The sequence below is a fragment of the Chiloscyllium plagiosum genome, unplaced genomic scaffold (assembly GCF_037043375.1).
Source record: "Chiloscyllium plagiosum isolate Xiang-an unplaced genomic scaffold, Cpla_swu_hap1 HiC_scaffold_27, whole genome shotgun sequence".
Classification (NCBI taxonomy): domain Eukaryota; kingdom Metazoa; phylum Chordata; class Chondrichthyes; order Orectolobiformes; family Hemiscylliidae; genus Chiloscyllium; species Chiloscyllium plagiosum.
Window position 1 is genome coordinate 52,748,415 of NW_028270165.1, and position 16,360 is coordinate 52,764,774.

At 46.5% G+C, this 16,360-nt stretch overlaps 1 protein-coding gene across 1 annotated transcript in view; it reads right to left on the minus strand.

Annotated features, from left to right (window-relative positions):
* LOC148144064 (uncharacterized) overlaps nt 1–16,360 on the minus strand; it is a 186,034-nt gene that overhangs the window by 35,010 nt on the left and 134,664 nt on the right. Inside the window, exon 2 of the mRNA XM_087975298.1 lies at nt 9,537–10,321. Coding sequence (XP_087831424.1) covers nt 9,537–10,321 — 785 coding nt within the window. The remainder of the gene's footprint in view (nt 1–9,536; nt 10,322–16,360) is intronic.

Genomic DNA, 16,360 nt, shown 5'->3' on the forward strand with positions numbered 1-16,360 from the left:
GGATGTGCCAAAGTCCACACAGACAGTTGCCCAAGGATGGAATCAAACATGAACCCCTGGCACTGTGAGGCAGTGGTACTAACCACTGAGCCACTGTGCCGTCCAGAGTTAGCTTCTAATTTTTCACGCAGCCTCAGCAGAGGCTCTCTCCTGACATTTGTGGACCACACCTGCTGTAACCTCCCTTTCCCACATCTTCAGCCTGAACACATTGGTTCCCGAATCCTGGCACCAGATAGACACCGATGTCATCTGGCCTCCTGCTACCAATTGCGGAGACCGGAGACAATCCCTGTCACTATTCTGTCCCTTACCACCACCGCCCCAATGTTGTTCGTACTCCCAGCACCCAGCCAGTTCGCTCTTCCACTCCCTTGCAGCCCTCTCTCAGATCCCCTTTACCTGCCTCATCCACGCTCACACCTCCTGAGTCAGTGGACAGGGTAAATCAGAAGGGTCTGTCCGGAGAGGAATGACCAACTCCTGGAATAAAATGTCTGGTTATCTTTTTCATAAAAGGTCTGCAGCCTGGCTTTCAGCTCCATTCTCTGAGCCAAATGTCCACCAGCATGTGTTTGCCCTGGATCACAGCATCCAGAGCCTCCCACCTTCTGCAAATCAAAAGACAAGTCCCACCTTACACTCTCCAATGTGTGTTGTGTAACTGCTTAATCATTTCTGGTGGCCGAGCAGAGGCTAAGTTCTACTTGGATTCCAAACTTGGGTATCAATAGCCATGAGGATGGCTTCAAATGGACCTTGGGTTGATGTCACACTACATGTGACTCCACTACACTATACAGTCTCTCTCTCTCTCTCTCACACAGACACACACAGACACACACACACACACTCATACACACACACATGCACGTAAATCAATAGGGTGAATTTGCGGAATTATATTTGCAAATACATTGTATTTTGCTCAAAAAGTGCACAATCTGCAGGCAGTCAATGCATGTAATAATTTTATAAATTCCTACTTTGGAAATAGAACCAGTCTGACTCAAGATTAGGATACTGACAGACTTGAACCTCACACCTTCCATGCATTGTCTGAGCTGTCACTTCTTTTTATAAAATAGAGTCATAGAGTCTTAGAGATGTACAGCATGGAAATAGACCCTGTGGTCCAATCCGTCTACGCCGACCAGACATCCCAACCCAATCTCATCCCACCTGCCAGCACCCAGCCCATATCCCTCCAAACCCTTCCTATTCATATACCCATCCAAATGCCTCTTAAATGTTACAATTGTACCAGCCTCCACGACATCCTCTGGCAGCTCATTCCATACACGTACCACCCTCTGCGTGAAAAACTTGCCCCTTAGATTACTTTTATATCTTTCCCCTCTCACCCAAACGGAATGTCCTCCAGTTCTGGACTCCCCGATCCCAGGGAAAATACTTTGTCTATTTATCCTATCCATGCCCCTCATAATTTTGTAAACCTCTATAAGGTCACCCCTCAGCCTCCGACGCTCCAGGAAAAACAGCCCCAGCCTGTTCAGCCTCTCCCTGTAACTCAAATCCTCCAACCCTGGAAACATCCTTGTAAATCTTTTCTGAACCCTTTCAAGTTTCACAACATCTTATGGGCGGCACAGTGGCACAGTGGTAAGCACTGCTGCCTCACAGCGCCAGAGACCCGGGTTCAATTCCCGCCTCAGGCGACTGACTGTGTGGAGTTTGCACGTTCTCCGCATGTCTGCGTGGGTTTCCTCTGGGTGCTCCAGTTTCCTCCCACATTCCAAAGATGCGCAGGTCAGGTGAATTTGCCATGATAAATTGCCCCTAGTGTTAGGTAAGAGGTAAATGTAGGGGTATGGGTGGTTTGTGCTTCGGCGGGTTGGTGTGGACTTGTGTAGACCAGAATTGCATGCAATATTCCAACAGTGGCCGAACCAATGTCCTGAACAGCTGCAACATGATCTCCCAATTCCTGTACTCAATACTCTGACCAATAAAGGAAAGCATACCAAACGCCTTCTTCACTATCCTATCTCCCTTAAGTTATCTCGAGGATATGACTTAAAAGAAGTTCTAGGATTTGCATATTAATGAACTGAAACCTGCAACCCATTCTAAAAGATGAAAGACTTAACAGCAATCTTGGTTTGTTCAATATATCATTTCAGTTGCATGACACTGATCTTTTGCTATAAATTCTGTGTCTTATGATCCAGCTCCACAGCTACCTGATGAAGGAGCAGCGCTCCGAAAGCTAGTGCTCCCAAATAAACCTGTTGGACTATATCCTGGTGATATGTGATTTTTAACGTTGTTTCTCATGAACATAGCCACAACACTTCCTGCTGCTGCCAGTAAACATTACAATGCTGATGAAACGATGCAGTACCTGCAGAGATGAAAATCTTAACAGTTTCTAACGATACTTGCTACTGATTCACTGCTCCTTCTGATACACCTCTTTGGTAACGTCGTGCTGGAAGCTGAGTGAGCAGCTTTAAAACAGAAATTTAAATCTTTCAATGTCTGAGTCCGAATTTAGGTAACCTTTATTGCGACCCAACTTTGTTACAGCTTCATGATCTCTCCAGCAAAAAAATTACAAAACGTAGCTTTCCTTTTCTTCAACAGCTGAAGCTCAAAGCACACACACACACACCTGACCTCCCCTGCCACCCCAGTTGCTTTATTATTGGTAAGCACTGAGGTGTCCCTTTGTAACTGAATCCTTGATACAGTCTTAACCCGGAGGAAGTAATGCCTCACTCAGCAATTTCAACCCATATACTGTATCCAAGTAAGTTTCTCCCCACTCATTTTCCGGGGCAGGGGTTGGGACGGGGTTTAAAGTCGACCATATTGCTGAGAGTCTGGAGTCATGTGTAGGCCAGACCGGGTAAAGGATGCATCTGGGACGACTGAGTGAATCCTTTCCCACAACAGCAGTTTCCTTCCCTAATAAAATCATGAGTGAATCAGATGAGGATGTTTTCATCATTCGATTCTGAACTCCAGATTTCTGACCAAATTCCAATCTGCCATGGCGGGATTCAAACCCGGGAATTCCCCAAAGTTGAGGTAGTAATCCAGTTGATAATACCACTCGGCCATTGCTCCTTCGATCCCAGTGATGGCACATGAACTCACTAGTGCTTCCGGAAGTTGTCCACCGAACTAAATCCCTTCCTGCACTCAGGGCAGGAGAACAGCCTCTCCCAGTGTGGACCCACTGGTATGTCTGCAGGGTGGATGAACTCATGAACCTCTTCCTGCAGTGACAGTAGGTGAACGGCCTCTCCCCAGTGCGGACCCAAGGATGTTTCAGCAGGCCAGGAGAATTGACGAATGTATTCCTGTACTTGGAGCAAGTGAATGGCTTCTCCCCGGTGTGAACATGCCAGTGCATCAGCTGGTTGCACAGCCAACTGAATCCCTTCCCACACACAGAGCGGGAGAATGGCCTCTCCCCTTTGTGAATGCTTCTATGAGTCTCCAGCACTGACGGGGAAGGGAACCCTTTCCCACAGTCCCCTCATTTCCACAGTTTCCCCATGGGGAGAGCTTTCCTTGTGTCGCTCTGGGTTTGAAATTACCAACAGAATGGGTACACAGTCTCTCTCCACCGTGAGGGGTGAGACTTTGATTCCCCAAACTGAGTAACTGGTTTCAAGCACTTTTCACAGTCAGTGTACTGAATCTCCCTCACTTGGGTGTCTCCGTATTCTTCCTGCCAAAGTGTCCAAAATCTCTCAAGCAAACAAAAGCAAACATTTCTTCCCAATTGGAATGGTTGCTGATATTTAAGTCCCAATGAATCAAGTGGCTCTGTCAGAAGTTGATGTATCATTTGCTGTCAGATTTCTTTCTACATGTCTTCCTGCAAAAATAAATTCACAAAACACGTGATCACAGTCAATACTGTTAAATGAACATAACATAGGTGACAATTCCTGTAGTTTGCCAGATGCCTGATCACATATTATCCAGGATACAGAAACCTGAAAACCCTCATGCAGCCAGATAGCCTTAAGTGTGTATGGAGGAAATCTTCATTTCGGTGACAATAACCTGGAACAAGCTGCCGACAAAGGCACTGGAAATGGAGCTGAATCAAGGACAATGAAAATGAAATGTCAAGGCTTCTTGAGAAAAACAAACCAGTAAAGTTGCTGAATGACTTTCTGCTGTCCTATTCAATAAAAAAGATGACAAGAAATACAGAACATCACTTCAGTGCTAGATTAGAATGTGAAAAATAATAGCCACAAGGCTTTTATAACAGCGAATAATATCAGATATACACCATATGAAGCAACATATGTCTACATTTTATATCAATGTGCCAATCCCTTAGATTCTGCTCCATCCCATGAGTAACTACCCTTTTAATTCTGAAGCTATCTTTTACCACAATGCAAATTGTATTTAAATAAACCTATCAAACTGAGGGGAAAAAAAAATAATATACCGTTAAGAAGGACAGAGAGCATCTGACACCTTTGCAGAGTCTGCTCCCTCCCTGGATTCACTTCAGTTGCTACAAGTGAATAGTGTTTCCTCCCTCTCTCTCTCCCTCCCAGGATGAGGAATGGAAAGGGCAAAGATATTGGCTCTCACGATTTCTCCATGATGTGGGAATCCTTGTCTCTCTCCAGCTTTGACAATTGGTTGAAAGACCACTCATGTATGGAACGTGTTCCATCTATTGCTGTTGCAAATGGGGTGTTGCTATTTCAGGCTGTGTACCCTCTTAAGGCTATTCCCACAGTCAGTTCATTGGAACACTCTCACTCAGGTATGCATACCTCAGTCTCACTGATGTTTGAAACCTTGTGAAGCAGACAGGACAGGAGAGAAATAAAAAAATTCTACGAGATTCAAAGGCCGATGATATTCCCGTGCCAATGAATTGATTGTCTCTATCAGATCTTGTTTTGAGATTTCTGGCTGCAAATCCTCCCTTTCTCGTATCTTGTAAAAGGAGATTACAGAAGACATTGCTGTCTACACAGTATAGAAATTTAATACAGACAATTCTGGTTTCTGTGGAACATTCTTTCTTTTCTCCTTCCCTCAAAAATGTGAATCGTAATGCTACAGTCTCCCTCCATTCTTACTCTACTGTGGCTATTATCACCCTCATTCCCGTTCTCCTAAAAATGCTGAAAAATGTTGACTGACAGATCCTGTGGAACCCTCGGTCTGAATATCAAACATAAGTTGAAGCATTTTATCCATATCTCCCCTGTCAAGGTCCCACAGGATGTTTATAAGCCCTTCGGCCAAAATAATCCATTCACCCCATCGAATCTGCTCCACCATTTATTACCATAATGATTAATATTATAATCCAAAAATCCACATTCATGCCTTATTATTGATTCCCCTATTGATTAAAATTCTGCCCAACATCTGCCTTGACTATACTTAGTGACTGAACTTCAATAGCCCTGTCATTCATTACCCTCTGAGAGAAGATATCCCTACCCTGGGGAAAAGACTTTAAGTACTCACCCTATCCATGCCCTTCACAAACGTCTATAAGATCACCATGCAGCCTCCGATGCTCCAGGGTAAATATTCTCAGCCTATTCAGCCTCTCCATGTAGCTCAAACCCTCAAAATCTGGCAACAGCCTTGTCAATCTTTCAAAGTATCACACATGTTTCCTACAGCAGGGAGACCAGAACTGAACACAGTATTCCAAAAGTGGTCTGACCAATGCCCTGCACATCCACAACTTAACCTCCCAACTCCTGTGCTCTCTGCACTGACCAATAAAGGCCAGCATACCAAACGCCTTCTTCACTATCCTGCCTACCTGCGACTCCAATTTCAAGGAACTATGAACCTGCAGTCCAAGGTCTCTTTGCTCTACAACACTCGCCTTAACTGTGTCAGTCCTGGCTGTATTCACTTCTCCTTATCAACAGCTCAAGGCCAGGAGCCTGGAACATTTGAGGTCCTTTTCATGTATGGAATTGTTTTTCTTATTCCTTGACTGTTGATATGGTAGTTTACTGGCCTTGAAAGTCTGCTGTTAGGTCGGTTTAACTTTACATTTTTTTTCTGCCTGTCTCCAAAGTCAGGCCCTTATTTCTTTGTTTCCCCGTGCTTTTATAGATTTCACAATAAATGTTAATTTTCCATTACACCAGCTGGGTACCTTTTAAATGCTGTAACTGTACCAGCCGCCACCACTTCCTCTGGCAGCTCATTCCTTACACGCACCATCCTCTGAATATAGGAGTTGCCTCTTCGGTTCATTTTAAATTTCAGTTAATTCATTCACTTTTGTTACAATGCGGCACACATTCAGACACACCATGTATCGTTTCAGTTTTTGTGACATTAGTATCCAGTTTCGATTGTTGGTCCATTGGTGACGCTGTTGCTTGGTGACGGTGAGGCTCCCCCGGCCCCGCCCATCCCTCCGTGCAGACGTCACGCGGGGGCGAAGGCAGTTGGGAGGAGAAGTCGCTCGAGCGGGGAAGCGGCGGGAGGGCGGCCGTTAGGAAAACGGCACTGCGCGGCCCGGGGCAGACATCTGTCACTAACCTTGTACTTGTACTTTTTATCGTCACTGATTTTTTTAAAATCCTTGTACTTTTCACCCTTGCGGACTAATCTAATTTATAGATTAAGGTGTAGGTTATGTTGGATTAGCCATGCTAAATTACCCATAGTGCCCCGGGATGAGCAGGCTGTGGTGCATTGGTCATGTTAAATTACCCATAGTGCCCTGGGTTGTGCAGGTTAGGGTGCATGAGCCATGGGAAATACAGGGTAAAAACAAGGACTGCAGATGCTGGAAACCAGATTCTTGATTAGAGTGGTGCTGGAAAAGCACAGCAGCGCAGGCAGCATCCGAGGAGCAGGAAAATGGACGTTTCAGGCAAAAGCCCTTCATCAGGAATAGAGGCAGAGTGCCTGCAGGGTGGAGAGACAATTGAGAGGAGGGTGAGGGTGGGGATGGGGGTGGTGGGAAAGTAGCATAGAGTCCAATAGGTGAATGTGGGTGGGGATGGAGGGGATAGGACAGGGAGGAGGGTGGGGGGAAGGTAGCAAAGAGTACGATGGGTGAATGGGGGTGAGGATGAAGGTGATAGGTCAGAGAGAAGGGGGGAGTGGATGGGTGGAAAAGAAGATAGGCAAGTAAGACATGTCATGGGGACAGTGCTGAGCTGGAAGTTTGGAGCTGGGGTGAGGTGGGGGAAGGGGAAATACAGAGTGAGGGGATGGATATGGGTGGGACACTTTTCAGAGGGCCAGTGTGGAATAGATAGGCCGAATGGCCTGCTTCCACATTGTTGGGATTCTATTGACTCTCCCCAAAAAGGAGCATTTTATCGGCATCTATCTTATCAATACCTTTTCAGAATTCTATTGGTTTCAATAAGATCACCTCCAGTTCATAGAGGTATACAGCACAGAAACAGACCCTTCGGTCCAACTTGTCCATGCCGACCAGGATTCCCAAACTAAACCAGTCCCACTTGCCTGCATTTGTCCCATATTCCTCTAAACGTTTCTATTCATGTACCCATCCGAATGTCGTTTAAATGTTGTAACTGTACCTGCATCTACCACTTCCTCAGCAAATTCATTCCACACACAAACCACCCTCTGTCAAAACAGTGCCCCTCCGGTTCCTTTTAAATCTCTCTCCTCTCACCTTGAAAGAATATGCCCCCTAGTTTTGAGCTCCCCTACACGAAGGAAGAGCCCTTTGCTATTTACCGAACTTCACTCCTTATGATCTTATAAATCTCGATGAGGTCACCCCTCAACCTCCTTGTGCTCAGTGAAAGATGTCCCGGCCTCTCCTTATAACTCAAACCTTCCAGTCCTGGCAATGTCCGAGTAAATCTTTACCGAACCCTCTCTAATAGTCTTCTTCGTATTACAGGGCCACCCGAACTGTACCCAGTACTCTAAACCACCCTGTCTACCAGTGATACAACTTTCAAAGAACCACATACCTAAACCCCACCTCCCCATGTCTCGGGTTTGGAGAGATACGGGCCGGGTGCTGGCAGGTGGGACTAGATTGGGTTGGGATATCTGGTCGGCGTGGATAGGTTGGACCGAAGGGTCTGTTTCCATGCTGTATATCTCTATGACTCTATGTCTCTCTCTTTTACAACATGACCCAGTGTCCTATAATTAACTGTACACATCCTGGCCTTTCTTGTTTTAGTAAACATAAAGCCTTGCGTTCATACCTGTCTCATACACACATACACCCACACTCTCACAGACTTATACTCCAACACACTTTCACTTTACCAAGCATGCACACACTCTTACATGCACACTCACGCACAAACTCACATGCACACAATCACAGCAATCTAGGTTTGTTCAATATATCCGATCAGTTGCATGACACGGTGATCTTTTGCTATAAAATGTAATGTCTTTGATCCTGCTTCACAGCTACCCAATGAAGGAGCAGCACTCCAAAAGCTGGTGCTTTCAAATAAACCTGGTGTTGTGAGAGTTTTTAAATTTTATCCACCCTAGTCCAAAACTGGCACCTCCACATCTAGTGAGCACAGTCCCAGTGCTGCCAGGAAACTTTACAATGCTGATGAAATGACGCAGTACCTGCACTCCTGAAGAATTTACAATTTCTAACGATACTAGCTACTCATTCACTGCTCGATCTGAAACACAACATTGGAAACTCAGTGCAGGAGGCTGAAAGAAATGAGCAGCTTTAAAATAAAAACCTCTTGGAGCTCAAAACTTTCAATGAGAGTCTGAGCCTAGCAGTAAGTTCAGGTAACCTTAATTGCGATCCAGCTTTGTTACAGCTTCAGATCCCTCCCCCCCCAGCAAAAATGCATAGAAAAAGTAGCTACTTTTCAAACAGCTCAAGACCAAAGTGCACGCACATCCCCCCACAACCACACTTTCCTTAGTATTGGTCACCACCGAGTTGTCCCTTTGTAGTTGGATCCTTGGTACAGCCTTAACCTGTGGGAAGTATTGCCTCACTCAGTAATTTCAACCTGTATCCAAGTAAGTTGGATGGGCAGTGTCGAGTCAACCACACTGCTGTGGGTCTGGAGTCACGTGTAGGCCAGCCTGGGTAAAGAATGCAGCTGGAACGACTGAGTGAATTCTTTCCCACAACGGCAGTTTCCTCCCCTAAAAAGGATGTGAGTGAATCAGATGGGGGTTTTCTCCACCCACCCCCCCCAACAAAAAATGGTTTCATCATTAGATTCTGAACTCCAGTTTCTGACCAAATTCCAATTCCGCCATCTGCCGCGGCTGGATTCGAACCCTGCAGCCCCGAAACTGGGTTGACAGTCCAGCCGATAATGGCATTCGGCCGTCGCCGCTTAAGTGCGTCCACAGTTGGGAGGAGCAGGTGAACGGCCTCTCCCTGGTGTGGAGACACTGGTGGATCAGCAGCTTAAATCGAGCAGGTAAACCCCGTCCTGCACTCGGGGCCCCTGAAGGGCCTCTCCCCCTAGTGGAGCCGCTAGTGCCTCTGCAGGTGGCTCACCTGACTGAACCCCTCCCCAAACTCTGAGCAGCTGAAAGGCCTCTCCCCCGTGTGGATCTGCCGGTGGGTCAGCAGGGTGGAGGCCTGGGTAAAGGTCTTCCCGCACTCGGGGCAGCTGAAGGACCTCTCCCCCATGTGGATCCTCCGATGCCTCAGCAGGGCAGAGGCCTGGGTAAAGGCCTTCCTGCACTGGGGGCAGCTGAACGGTCTCTCCCCTGTGTGGACCCGCCAGTGCGTCAGTAGGTTGGAGGAATTGCTAAAGGCCTTCCCGCACTCTGTGCAGGGGAACGGCCTCTCCCCCAAGTGGATCCGCCGGTGCCTCAGCAGGATGGAGGCCTGGGTAAAGGCCTTCCTGCACTGGGGGCAGCTGAACGGCCTCTCCCCCATGTGGACCCACTGGTGGGTCAGTAGGTTGGAGGAATTGCTGAAGGCCTTCCTGCACTCGGGGCAGCTGAAGGGCCTCTCCCCGGTGTGGACCCGCCGGTGGGTCAGCAGGGCTGAGGAATCACGAAAAGCCTTCCCGCACATGGGGCAGCTGAAGGGCCTCTCCCCTGTGTGGATCCGCTGGTGGGTCTGAAGGCTGGAGGAATTGCTGAAGGCCTTCCTGCACTCGGGGCAGCTGAAGGGCCTCTCCCCTGTGTGGATCCGCTGGTGGGTCAGCAGGGCAGAGGAATCATGAAAAGCCTTCCCGCACTCAGGGCAGATGAAGGGCCTCTCACCCGTGTGGACTCGCTGGTGGGTCAGCAGGTTGGAGGAATCGCTGAAGCCTTTCCCGCAGACATAGCAGAAGAACGGCTTCTCCCCGGTGTGGCTGCGCCGATGAGTCTCCAGGACAGACGGGACATGGAAACCTTTCCCACAGTCGCCACACTTCCACGGTTTCTGTACGAGGCAGGATTCCTCGGGTTTCTCCATGGCCAACGCTTCAGCCACACACAAACGCGTGTGGAGCCCCTCCCCACCGTGAATTTCTTTTTCCAGGCCGTATAACTGCTTCAGGCTCCACACTCAGTGCACTGCAACAGTAGGGTCTCTCATCCAGTCCCACTGATGCTGAAAATGTACTCAAACCGGAACCAAAAAGCTTTGCTCCTTCTCACAAAATCATAGTTGGAAAATTGTTGTCGTCCCAATGGAGTGAGTGACTGTCAGACATTGATGTCAAAGTGAGGACTGCAGACAATGGAGAGCCCTTCATCTGTTGATTTTGAAACTTCTGTCTTCAGATCGTCCAATACTCTGTTAAAAGAGATTACAAAAGTGATCATTGTTAGTGCAGGGTAGAAATTCAGAACAAGGAATTCTACTTTCTGTGGAATATTCTTTTCTTTTGTTATTCCACAAAATTGAAAGCACCATCCCACTCTCTCTCTCCCCATCTGTTCTCACTCCGCTCGAACTAACTCCCCTGAAGATGCTGATTCAGGATCTTACAGGGGCAGAAAAGCAAAAATGTCAAGACTAACGTCAAGACAAATCCACCTGAAAGTGGGATACTGCTGAGAGCGAGCAGGTCTGCCCCTCAGGTCCCTATTAAATCATTCCCCTCTCAGCTCAAACATATGCCCTCTAGTTCTGGACTCCCATACCCAGGGAAAAAGACCTTGGATATTCACCCAATCCATGCCCCTTATGAAGATCCATCAGACAATAGACAATAGGTGCTGGAGTAGGCCATTCTGCCCTGAGAGCCAGCACCATCATGGCTGATCATCCGCAATCAGTATCCTGTTCCTGCCTTATCCCCATAACCTTGGATTCTACTATCCTTAAGAGCTCTATCCAACTCTTTCTTGAAAGTATCCAGAGACTTGACCTCCACAGCCTTCTGGGGCAGAGCATTCCATACACCCACCACTCTCTGGGTGAAGAAGTTTCTCTTCAACTCCGTTCTAAGTGGCCTACCCCTTGTTTTTAAACTGTTTCCTCTGGTTCAGGACTCACCCATCAGCGGAAACATGCTTCCTGCCTCCAGAGTGTCCAATCCTTTAATAATCTTGTACATCTCAATCAGATCCCCTCTCAGCCTTCCAAACTCAAGCGTACACAAGCCCAGTCACTCCAATCTTTCAGCATAAGATAGTCCCGCCATTCTGGGACTTGACCTCGTGAACCTATGCTGCATTCCCTCAATAGCCGGAATGTCTTTCCTCAAATTTGGAGACCAAAACTGCGCACAATATTCCAGGTGCAGTCTCACCAGGGCCCTGTATAGTTGCAGAAGGACCTCTTTGCTTCTTTACTCAATTCCTCTTGTTATGAAGGCCAGGATGCTATTAGCTTACTTCACTGCCTGCTGTACCTGCATGCTTACTTTCATTGACTGATGTACAAGAACACCTAGATCTCCTTTACCTAACTTGACTCCATTTAGGTAGTAATCTGCCTTCCTGTTCTTGCCAAAGTGGATAACCACACATTTATCCACATTAAACACCATCTGCCATGCATCCGTCCACCCACCTAGCCTATCCAGGTCACCCTGTATTCTCCTAACATCCTCCTCACATTTCACTCTGCCACCCAGCTTTGTGTCATCAGCAAATTTGATATTACTTTAATACCTTCATCTATATCATTAATGTACATTGTAAAAAGCTGCAGTCCCAGCACTGATCCCTGCGGCACACCACTGGTCACTGCCTGCCATTATTCTTACTTTCATCATCACTATTCTTTGTTTCCTGTCAGCCAACCAATTTTCAATCCATGTCAGTATTTTGCCCTCAATACCATGTGCCCTAATTTTGCTCACTAACCTCCTATGTGGGACTTTGTCAAAGACTTTCTGAAAGTCCAGGTATACTACATCCACTGGATCTCCCTTGTCCGTCTTCAGAGTTACATCCTCAAAAAATTCCAGAAGATTAGTCAAGCATGATTTCTCCTTCATAAATCCACGCCAACTCTGACCTATCCTGTTACTGCTATCTAGATGTGTTGTAATTTCATCCTTTATAATTGACTCCAGCATTTTACCCACCACTGAGGTCAGACTAACTGGTCTATAATTCTGTTTTCTCTCACCCTCCCTTCTTAAAAAGTGGGACAACATTAGCCACCCTCCAATCTGCAGGAACTGATCCTGAATTTATAGAACATTGGAAAATGATCACCAATGCATCCACGATTTCTCCCAGTCTACCTGCATGTTGAAATCCCCCATAACAACTGTACTAATATCTTTGTGACAGGCCAATTTCAGCCCCTTATTCAACTTACACACTACATCCAGGCTACTGTTTGGGGGCCTGTAGATAATTCCCATTAGGATCTTTCTACCCTTAGAATTTCTCAGTTCTTGCCATACTGACTCTACATCCCCTGATTCTAGGTCCCTCCATGCAAGGGACTGAATATCATTCCTTACCAACAGGGCTACCCCACCCCCTCTACCAATTAGTCTGTTCTTATGATAGCACGTATACCCTTGAATATTCATTTCCCAGGCTCTGTCCACTTGAAGCCACATCTCAGTTATCCCCACATCATCGTAACTGCCAATTTCCAAATGAGCCTCAAGCTCATCCACTTTATTCCTAATGCTTCGTGCATTCATATTTAATATTTTTAATTTGTTACTCCCCTCACCCTTCCTATCAATCCCTATTTCACTTGACCTTACGGCATGATCCTTTTCTTTTGAGTTTTCTGCTCCATTGATTCCATTGTCTTCCTTGACTTCTCTTGTTCTAACTTTCTTCTTAAACTTCCAGTTTGTCCCCTCTACCCCCCCCCCCAGCTACTTAATTTAAACGCAGCTGTGTGCAGTGGCAAACCTACCTGCCAGAATGCTGGTTCCCCACCTATTAAGGTGCAACCCGTCCCTCTTGTATAATTTATCCTAACTGCTAAACATCAGCCTTTCATGCTCCAGGGAAAATATCTCTGGCCTATTCAGCCTCCCCCTGTAGCTCAAACCCTCCAACCCTGGCAACAGCCTTGTAAATCTTTTCCAACTCCTGTCAAAGTTTCACAACATCTTTCCTCTAGCAGAGAGACCAGAACTGAATGCAGTATTCCAAAAATGGTCTCACCAATGTCCTGTACAGCTGCAACATGACCTCCCAACCCCTATACTCAATGCTCTGACCAATAAAGGAAAGCATCCCAAACGCTTTCTTCACTATGTTCCTGAGACTCCACTCTCAAGGAACTATGAACCTGCACTCCAAGGTCTCTTCGTTCTACAACTTAACATTTGGATAAGTACATGAATAGGAAAGGTTCGGAGGGATATGGCCCAATCTAGGTGGGACTAGCTTAGTTTCTGAATATAGTCAGCATGGACTAGTTGGACTGAAGGGTCTGTTTCTGTGCTGTCTGACTAACTATTCTGGACTGGTCTTGAAACCATTTTCTTGCCTTCCCCCACAAACATCCACTTCTTCGTTGTTCCAAAATCAGATGAGTTCAGCCTTGAATATATTCAATGATCCTCTAACTGCAGGGAGACATTCCCACTTCTGAACTCAATTCCTCTTGCTAATATACCACTTGCCTTGCTGATTGCTTGCTGCACCTGTCTGACAACTGGCAGTGACTGGTGTAGGAGGACGCTGAGGCCCCTTTGCACATCCACACATCATTCCTGATGAAGGGCTGGTGCCTGAAACATCAACTCTCCTGCTCCTCGGATGCTGTCTGACCTGCTGTGCTTTTCCAGCACCACTTTTCGACTCTGATCTCCAGCATTGGAAATTCACCTCCTTTCTGCTTTTTTTCCCCATAGCAAAGGCTGTAACTTTACATTGTAGCACTCCATTTGCCATGTGTTTGCCAACTGTAATCTTCTCTACATCATGGAGACTGAGCATAAACTTGGGGAATGGTTCGCCGAGCATCGCAGCTGAGTTCACAGAAGCCGACTGGACCTCCCAGTTACCACTCATTTTAATTCCCCTTCCCAATATGACCATCTTTGGCCTCTTCCATTGCCACAACAAAGCAAACTGCAAATTGGAGGAACACCACCTCATCTTGTGCCTGGGCAGCCTGCATCCCTGAGGATCAACATTGAGTTCTCCAATTTCAAATCACCTCCCTTCACCACTCTGGAAAAAGGTGGTGAGAAAAGAGAGTACCGTGCTCAGAGATGTTGGACAGTGGAAGGGCATTGCAGTCTGGGGTGAAGCTCAATCTTCATTCAGAGAGAGAGAGGAGAGCAATAGCAGCTTCAGAAGCTCATCGTCCAACTTCTGCATTTAGACAATGGGGGGGCTCTGATAGGCAGGAGGACAATTCCAACTCTGGACTCCTCCCGTGAGTTAAAATTGTATGTCTGATGATCTTGCTCTATGGGTTATTGACTGTGTACATTATGCAACTCTCGGTGGTGCCCGTTCAGTCGCCCTCTTTCTCCTGACGGCTTGGTGGCATCCCCGCCTGCAACAACGAGCTCAAAGGGTTAGCGGCCGGTGTCTTATTTGTCAGGAACATAACCCCGGAAAAGGCTTGCCTTGCACTTTGGGTAGAACTCCCTTGCCGGAGGGTCCCTTTGAGACACTTCAACTGGACTTCATTGAGTTGCAGAAATGTCAGTACTATAAATATGTTTAGCTTATTGTTGATGTTTTTTCTAAGTGGATTGAAGCCTATCCTTCCCCTAACACTGCTGCTGAGACTGTGAAGATTTTGCTTAAGGAAATTATTCCCTGCTTCGCTATACCTGCGTGCATTAGCTTGGACAATGGATCGCACTTTGTTGGTAATAGTAATGAAGAACTCTTGATAAAGTACAGATTTGAGACGGCCCAAGGAATTCCTTATGAACTCAACTTGCAAGCCTCTCTTGGTTTATCCCGGAGATCGTACCTTTGGTAGTCTGGAATTTTACAAAAACTCTTGCAGACAGTTTTAGTTTAATTTTAATCATCCCTTTCCTTTACTAATAACATCACTGTTACAACATAACACTGATACCTATAAGCCAGGCTAACTGGATTCTAATAACACAGGAGAGTAGGACATTGTTCTTCCTTCAAGAGCCCTGTCAGGCTACTCTGTTGTACTATCACAAACAGACTACCTTTATAGCTGAAAACGTGTTGCTGGAAAAGTGCAGCAGGTCAGGCAGCATGCAGGGTCGTATGAGAATTGCTTTAATGGAACCAGCTATGGGTGTGTATGTTCCACATAACATCTCCTGCCTATTTGAGACTTGTCTCACCCACTCCTGTAAGACAAAGGGGCCATATACCTCCTGCCCGTATAGACAAACAGCTTGCGTTCCACTGGCTGGGATACAGCAGGCCTTATGCAGCATAAGTAACCATACCCATCTCCATGTATGGAATCCTTCCCTTGCGCATTTATGGGTCCTGTTTCTTTTCAGAATCTCATACTGTCACCAAGACCATTTGCAAGAGAGTTAAGGGAGAGCCTGATGGGAACAGAATTCTGAGGACCACTGTCTACCAGATGTACAGCACAGAAACAGGCCCTTCAGTCCAACTCATCCATGCTAATCAGATATCCTAAATCAATCTGGTCCCATTTACCAGCACTTGGCCCACATCCCTGTTAACCCTTCCTAGTTGTGAAGGGCACTGCTTGTCATTGGCCACTCGGGTGTTTCCTTTCTTCCTGGTGGTGGAAATTGAATAAAGATTCATACACCTTGTGTCTCTCACGGTGTCTCACACCTGCACACACACAACATGGGTTCTGGGGTAAAAATAAGCACTACCGCAGTTAGGCGGTAGCGTGGGGGTTAAAAGGAAAAAAAAAAATTTTTTTAAATACACAGGAAAGACAGACATCCTGTTCATTCTGAGAGCTGCCAATTAAAAAAAAAAAGAGCCCTTCCTATTCATTTACACATCCAGATGCCTTTTAAATGTTGTGATTGTACCAGCCTCCACC